The sequence below is a fragment of the Numenius arquata genome, chromosome 11, assembly GCF_964106895.1.
Source record: "Numenius arquata chromosome 11, bNumArq3.hap1.1, whole genome shotgun sequence".
Lineage (NCBI taxonomy): Eukaryota > Metazoa > Chordata > Aves > Charadriiformes > Scolopacidae > Numenius > Numenius arquata.
In genome coordinates, this window is record NC_133586.1 from 21,261,762 (window position 1) to 21,268,981 (window position 7,220).

The window sequence follows — 7,220 nt, forward strand, 5'->3', positions numbered from 1 at the left end:
GGAGCTGGGCAGGGAGCGGAGGGAGGAGAAATCCTGGTGAGGAGCGGGCAGGGGGATGGAGAGGGACAGAGATGAAGGGGAGGGGACAGCGGGGACAGGTGGAAAAGCAGTGACGAGCAGCAGGAGAGGGGCAGAGAGAGCAGGAGAAGGGCAGGTAGGGGACAAGAGGGACAGACAGACATTCTCTCTCAGTGGCTTTTAGCTTTCTAACACGACTGAAACGCAATGAATATCGCCTAAGCTTGATAGCCGCCGTATTTGCCACCACCCAGTCGTAACGGTGGGTGGAAAAAATGGTCTTTTTCTTGCTGAGGGGCTGCTTCAAGGGTAAGGAATGTATGGGAGCACCCAGCCAAACCGGTGGCAGAGCGCAATAGGTGAGATGCAGGGAGTTGTCATCCGGCTGGGCTTCATCTCTGCCTTGACAGATCCCTGTCTCTGCAGAGATAACCTGGGGGGAGTTGGGAAAGAACCGGACGCCGAATGGAGCCTTGAATACTCCCTTAACAACAAAAAAAAAAACCCACCCTGAGTCCCATCCCACTGCTATTCGGTGACTTCAAGGTGACGTCTAGACATCACAAAATCAGTGCCACAAACTAAGAAGCCATCACACCAACGAGAGATAAACATTCCAGATAGCGTAATCCACTCAGATACAATCCTGCACCCCCATCGAATCAGGAAATACAAACCCCTGTAAGATTTGGGGAGAAAAACGGGGAATCTTCCAATGATACAGCTGGCTTGTAGGAGATTCTTCCCCCTTGTCCAGGCATTGAGCAACCTTTCCTGAGAGGGAGGGTAAGTGATTAAGAAACATACCTGTGGTATATGGCATGCTACTAAGATCGTGATTAGTGCACTCTCTTAAGATATTAGTATCTAGCGTGCTTGTGGTTTGTGTTGTTACTTTTCAGGGTCACTTTTAGGTTGAAATAAGTGTATTCCACGAATTGGTTTTAAATTGTAATAGTGCGTTCTCCATTGTATCCACAGAACCTGTGTTGGACCTGCGGGTGAAGTCCAAATAAATTGTTAATTTGAACCTCTCGGTGACGTCTTTTTCTCCCCGCCACAAGGATACTTAAAGCCTGGTGTGTTTTTCTTCAACGGCTCAATATGAACCGCAACAAGGAGAAGCAGCAGCCTCTCCGGAAGAAGGATGCTCTGCTCAAGAGGGAGATGGTGTCCTGTTGTCTGCACAATTCCAGTGCTGTGAGTATTTCTCACCCTCGCTGGTGCGTGTGTGCTGGGGGGGTCATCCTCCCCCTCTGCTCTGCTCTGGTGAGGCCCCATCTGGAGCACTGGGACCAGTTCTGGGCTCCCCAGTTCAAGGAGGACAGGGAACTGCTGGAGAGGGTACAGCAGAGGGATACAAAGATGGTGAGGGGCCTGGAGCATCTCTCTGATGAGGAAAGGCTGAGGGACTTGGGTCTTTTTAGTCTGGAGAAGAGAAGACTGAGGGGGGATCTGATCAACGCCTATAAATACTTCAAGGGTGGGTGTCAGGAGGATGGGGCCAGTCTTTTCTCAGTGGTGCCCAGTGACAGGACAAGAGGAAACGGGCACAAACTGGAACATAAGAAGTTCCATTTAAACATGAGGAGGAACTTCTTTCCTGTGAGGGTGGCAGAGCATTGGAAGAAGCTGCCCAGAGAGGTGGTGGAGTCACCTTCTCTGGAGACATTCAAACCCCGCTTGGACACGTTCCTGTGCGACCTGCTCTGGGTGGACCTGCTTTGGCAGGGGGGTTGGACTAGATGATCTCCAGAGGTCCCTTCCAACCCCATAGCATTCTGTGATTCTATCCTTGGGAGCAGGCGCTACAGGCTCTGCAGTGGCTGCAGCACAAACCCTCCAGCTTGGCTTCTAAACAAAAATTCCAGAAGTTTTGGAGTTAAGACATCAGTTAAAGTGCAGTTCCTCTGAATAAGTCAGAAAAAACATGCTGGGCAATGACCAACCGTATGAAACGTAATGAGAGCAAGTGCCCCATTCTCCACCTGGGATGGGGTCCTGTGAGGAGCAGGCAGGTGGACTCAATGATCCTTATGGGTCCCTTCCAGCTTGAGATATTTGATTCTATGATCGTGGAGACCACACATCCTCTCTGCTGTTTAATGGTCATCACAGTACACGTGTTTTTTTTCCTTTGATGCAGTCAGAATGTCCTCTGTCCCAACTGATCCCCACTGGGTGCTGAGAAGGCACCTTGTTTGGAGCACTCAAATGTGGCATATGAAGAAATCACGGACTCGAAGGTCATGCAGTAAGCGAATCCAAATTCAACCAACTTTATTGCTACACCGAGAAACTTACATACACTAAGACACAAACCCACTCCCCTCGTAATGCCCAATCATGGACTTAGAAAAATATTTTCTACCTTCTACTGAGCTTATCACAATAACAGGTACTCTGCTAACAGGACAAGTTTCGGTTCCCAGACTGTGTTCTGTTTTTGTCAGGATGAGCTTCAGGATGTGTAACTTACGTTTCTCATCCTCCCCTGCTCTCAAGGTCGCTACTGGCACACACTGTTGCTTCAGATGCACGTAAATCTTAGCTGTGTGAGCGAACTTTAACTGAACCCACACTCAAATTCAGCCACCGGGGCAGCATCACAGGGGGCAGCAGGTCAGTGGGTGCCCTGTCACCGTCAGCAGCGGGTCAGTGGTGGCCATGTCACAGTCGGCAGCAGAGCCAGCAGTGGCCGTGTCACCGTGATGTCACACTGGGCCTGTGACACGGCAACACTGGGGTATAAAAGGGGCTGCAGGGCAGCGGGTCCTGCACCCTGGAGAAGTGTCCATAGGACGAACAGGGATGAGCTCCCACATGGCTGCTGCCGCTAAGGAGCGACCCGCCAGCGTGAGGCAGAGGAAGATGGATTTCTGGGATGGGATGGAGCACACCTTCATGATGCCCAGCATCACTGCCGAAGGTACAGGCGTCCACAGCCACTGCAGGAGCGTTTTCATGACCGACAGTCACAGCCTTGTGTGGGCGAGACTCAGCCCTGCAGCCATCTCAGGGGTGTCTCCGTCTGGGGCCGGGGACAGCAATGACACTGTACATCTGCCAACGCGTGACAGCTCAGGGGATGCTGGAGGGCTGAGAGCCCGTGAACAGGGAGCATGACCTGGTTTTCCTTTGTTTTCCAGAGCAAGCGGCCATCTGGGATGCAGTGGCCGGCTACGTTCAAGAACAGCTCCTGCTGCACAAGGTGGGGTGACCCCCGCATCCTCCTCATCCACCCAGAGGCGCGGGGAGTCCCCATGGCCTCGAGGCATGGCCTGCAGTTACTCTTCCCCTCCTCAGAAAGCAGGAAACTCACCCCAAAAGTCCCCACTGATGGGACACCTTCTAGTAGACCAGGCTGCTCAACTCTCCATCCAACCTGGCCTTGAACACCCCCAGGGATGGGGGGGATTTGTAGGTGGTGTTGTACCTCAGAGCTGATCCCAGTTGCTGGAGACACCCTGGATGCCCTTGGGCTGCTTCTGCCCTGACTCCAGCACTGAATTTTTGGAGGGTCAAGTGGAGGGAGAGGACTCAGCATCTCCTCCCCAAAGCTCTTCCCACTTCCATGGCTTCTGCCTCTGAACAGTGGGAGGGGGAGGGTCCAGCCTGAAGCATCATCCCCGGAGGGGGCTAATCCCAGCTCTTCCCTCCAGCCATTCCTCACCCTTCAGCTCTTTCCTGCCCTTCCACTTGCAGGGGCTCCGAATTCCCAGCCTCGGCTCCTTCGACGCTGTCCCCATACGGATCCAGGTTGGAGATGAGACCGTGACTATCCAGAGCCCTGTGTTTCATCTGGCCAGGAACCTTGCAGTTGTCCACAACCTGATGGATGACGAGGCCTACCTGCCTGGTAAGATGGCCGATAAAACCCTGGCTGGTGCACGCCATCGTATCCCTTCCCTGGATCTGAAATGCTTCCCTAAAGCAACTTCTCTGCAGAGCAGGTCCACAAATGGGGTTTCTCTGGGGGGTGCAATGATTGTAACATGCAGCCCTTGGGAAATGCATGCAGAAGGGCTGCTGGGTGAGTGTCTCCATCCCTCTTGTGTGGTTTTCCAGGCAACAAGGAGGTGGAACCCCTCAAATACTCCAAGGTGGCCACGGTGGCCTCTGTGTCCCGGCAGAAAGTGGAGGCCTGCATCCAAGGCACCATGTCCCTCCTCTCTCACTGCCTGGGGAAGGGAGAGAACATCGCCCTTGTCCTGAAGGATGTAGGGGTGCTCCTCATTGAAGGCATGAGGGTCACAATGAAGTATTTTAACAACTTCCTGGAGAAGATGTCTGGGAAGAAGAACTTGGAAATAGCTGGTGTTAAGGTGAGCGTTTTGGCTTCTCCACAGCCTGGGCAATCCCACAGCGGTGCCCCAGCACTGCTTGCATGTGGCCCACCGCCAGCCACTCAGGCCAGGCAGGAGCTATGGTCCTACCCACTGTCACTGCCTTGGGCTCCTCCGATATCAAATGCCTCAGCCATGCTGAGGACATAGTGCCATCTTCCTGCTCCTCCGTTGCAGGTCCCCCAGCTGCTGGACATGGTGGTGTCCCAGGCAGTACCTCTGGCCTCACTGACATTTTCTGGCCGGGTCATCATCTTTCCAGAGTGAGTATATCTGCGGATGCAGCCTTTAGTTGCTTGGTTGTGGGTTGGTAGCATTTGCTCCCTGTGGCCACCGGTGTCCTGCCATGGAGGTACCGGGCAGCAGCTGTCATTCCTGTCCCAGCCCATAGTCATGCCTGTGAGGCAGATCTGATGGGAAAGATGGAGGACTTTAGGCGACACCTTCTTCCCATCGTGGCCTGGACTTCTTTGCAGGGTGACTCCATTTCCCAGGATGGTGCTCGGGGATGGGGTGGAGTCAGGTTGGGAAATCTGCTTGTGAGCATGCTGATGGTGCTGTGGGTCATGCTGGTTTCATCTCGTTGTCTCTAGGTTTGAACTGGAGTTTGTGCACAGACCACCACCACCACCACCACCCCCCAGGGACCCTCCCAAGACCTTGGGAAAAGTCCCTGGTGAGGATAAGCAGAAGATAGAAGAGGTTTTGCCAGCTCTCGGGCAAGGCACGGCAGGTAAAGCTGCTCCCGGCTCCTTTCCATACATAGCCAACCAGCTTCTGTGATATATTGGGGAAAATCCATCAGTCGTGATTGTCAGAAGACTCCAACTTGTGCCAAAGCTTCGTCACAGCCTTTTTTGCTAACAACTCGTTGGCTTCCACAAAACCAAACCCCAAGGTTGGGATGTGCCCAAGGGAACAGTGGGAGGATGAGAGTTCAAGGCCCCTGGGAAAAATCTGCTCTGCAAAGAGTCCCTGTCCTGGCACCAGCACCACCCAGCTCCTCTTTCCCAAATCTGGTGCCGATAACGCAGTCACAAAAACGTGTTGCACCGTGGAAAGGAGGAGCCTGGCAAGAGCTGGTGTGACCCGAGTGGGATACTCTTCTGACAAGGTCTTCCTTTCCTGGTTCCAGAGAGGTTTCCTGAACTGCCCTCGCCTGCTTATTCCAGCTTGATTCATAATAAAGCCCAACAGCTCCAGGCACTGAAGGCGATGGAAGAGAAGTCATCGTCTCGGGTCAGGTGAGTCTGGAAGCTCAGGGTTGGCATCTGCACAGGGTTTTCACCCCAGAAATCCCCACCCCAAACTGTCATCGTTCATCACTTCACCGACAGTGGGGAAGGCAGCACCTGGAAGGGTGGGGTGAGGCTGCCCGGAGCCTCCCATTTCACAGGGCTGGCTCCTCCTTCCCCTCAGGAGAGCCTCCCAGCGTGGCCTCTGGAGCTGTGCACAGGGACAGCCGGGTGTCAGCCGGGTGTTCTGGCTCACAGGGGCAGGATGCGGCCCCAAACCCTTCGTGTCCTCACGCAGACTCTTCCTGTTGTGTCCTTTCAGTTGGCTGCCAGGGATCCCGGAAGGCTCCTCTGGAAAAAAACAGCCTGTGACTGCCCAGCCCAAAGGCAAATCCAAGCTCCAAAGCCAAGCCTCAAAGCCGAGCCAGGCGCAGGCAGCGAAACCGCGTAGGGGCAGAGGAGAAGGACAAACAACAGTTCCCATCTGTGGGAAACTGGACAGAAACAGTGTCTTAACTGCACCCTCGGAATCATTGCGAGCCCCTCCCGGAACAATGAGACGGGGACCTTACACCGTCCAAAGCAAATTGCTGTCAACAAGCTCTGAGGTTCAGCTGCCTGAGGAGCTCGGCTACAAGGTCTTCATTCCACAACCACCAAGACCTGAGGCGGAGCAATTACTAAAATCAAGGCCTGAGATGTTCTGGTCAGTGCTGAGAGAACCGCAGAAGACCATCTTAGGGGGATACAGCTTTGAGCCCTCCCTTTTGGTGCCACCAGTGTACAAGGAATCCCTGTCTGCGCAACGCAAGCCACTGCGGGTCAGATCAGTGGTCTCCAGGATGGAGTGGCCCTGGCTGGAGTGATCAGGACTCGAGGTGCCCTGAGCAGAGGAAGCACCACCCAAGGTAGGAAAACAGGTACGTGATTTGGATCGGTGTCCTTGTAGAAATGCAGAGTTGGGGGGACAGTGGGGACTCTTCAAAGAGCCCTTAGTTCTGATTGATGTCATGGCTACGTTCCTTCCTTGGGCTCTTCCATCACCAGGGGCAGGGTACTCATTTTCCAATATTGCCCTCTTCTGTAGCCTCAGGAGACACAAAAGGCCATCGTATTTGGCCATGTGTAGAAGGCGTAACTAACCTCAAGGCTGCTCTGGGCCAGCGAGGGGACTGTTCCTTCCCAGTTCGTTGCTCCTTTAGGTTCCTGGTGGGAAGAGAAAGGCTTTTTGGGAAGGTCTGGCAGAGCCATGACCTGAAGCCATCCCAAGGGATCTGCATGTGGGCAAAAGATTTCCCAAAAAGTGCAGTGTGTTTTAGAAGAGTCTCTCCTCTTTTGCAGAAACCTGTCTGTCTTTGGGACGCAAGGAGCTTGGGAGGGGAGAGAGATGAATAAAAACACATCGGAGAAGTTCCAAGAGTGCCGACTTCTTTAATTGTTCCCAACGGTCCATCACCAGGAGGGGACAGAAGGGTTTCCCAATGGGCCACGGCTCTGACATCAGCCCATTGTGGTGCTGGAAGTGGGGCCATCTGAGGGCCTCCCCCTCAGGAGCTTTTCCATCCCAGGGACCTTTTTCCATTGTCACTATGGAAAGGAACCTGCTTTCTGGGGCAGGAGA

The 7,220-nt window shown here is 53.8% G+C and overlaps 1 protein-coding gene across 1 annotated transcript; it reads left to right on the forward strand.

The window, feature by feature from the left end:
- The first annotated feature begins 999 nt into the window (after window positions 1-999).
- Window positions 1,000-7,013, forward strand: LOC141470377 (uncharacterized). Its single transcript, XM_074156373.1, has 10 exons — window positions 1,000-1,218; window positions 2,165-2,272; window positions 3,168-3,229; window positions 3,724-3,877; window positions 4,087-4,343; window positions 4,542-4,627; window positions 4,958-5,097; window positions 5,500-5,608; window positions 5,922-6,507; window positions 6,941-7,013. The coding sequence occupies exons 2-9, from the start codon at window positions 2,170-2,172 to the stop codon at window positions 6,463-6,465; spliced, it is 1,455 nt and encodes a 484-aa protein (XP_074012474.1). The 5' UTR covers window positions 1,000-1,218; window positions 2,165-2,169; the 3' UTR covers window positions 6,466-6,507; window positions 6,941-7,013.
- Window positions 7,014-7,220: the final 207 nt, after the last annotated feature.

Coding starts and splice junctions, on each gene's coding strand:
- LOC141470377 (XM_074156373.1), top strand. CDS start 2,170: ATGTCCTCTGTCCCAACTGATCCCCACTGGGTGCTGAGAAGGCACCTT. Junction 2,273..3,167: donor ACGGACTCGAAGGTCATGCA/GTAAGCGAATCC, acceptor TTTGTTTTCCAG/AGCAAGCGGCCATCTGGGAT. Junction 5,098..5,499: donor TCTCGGGCAAGGCACGGCAG/GTAAAGCTGCTC, acceptor TCCTGGTTCCAG/AGAGGTTTCCTGAACTGCCC.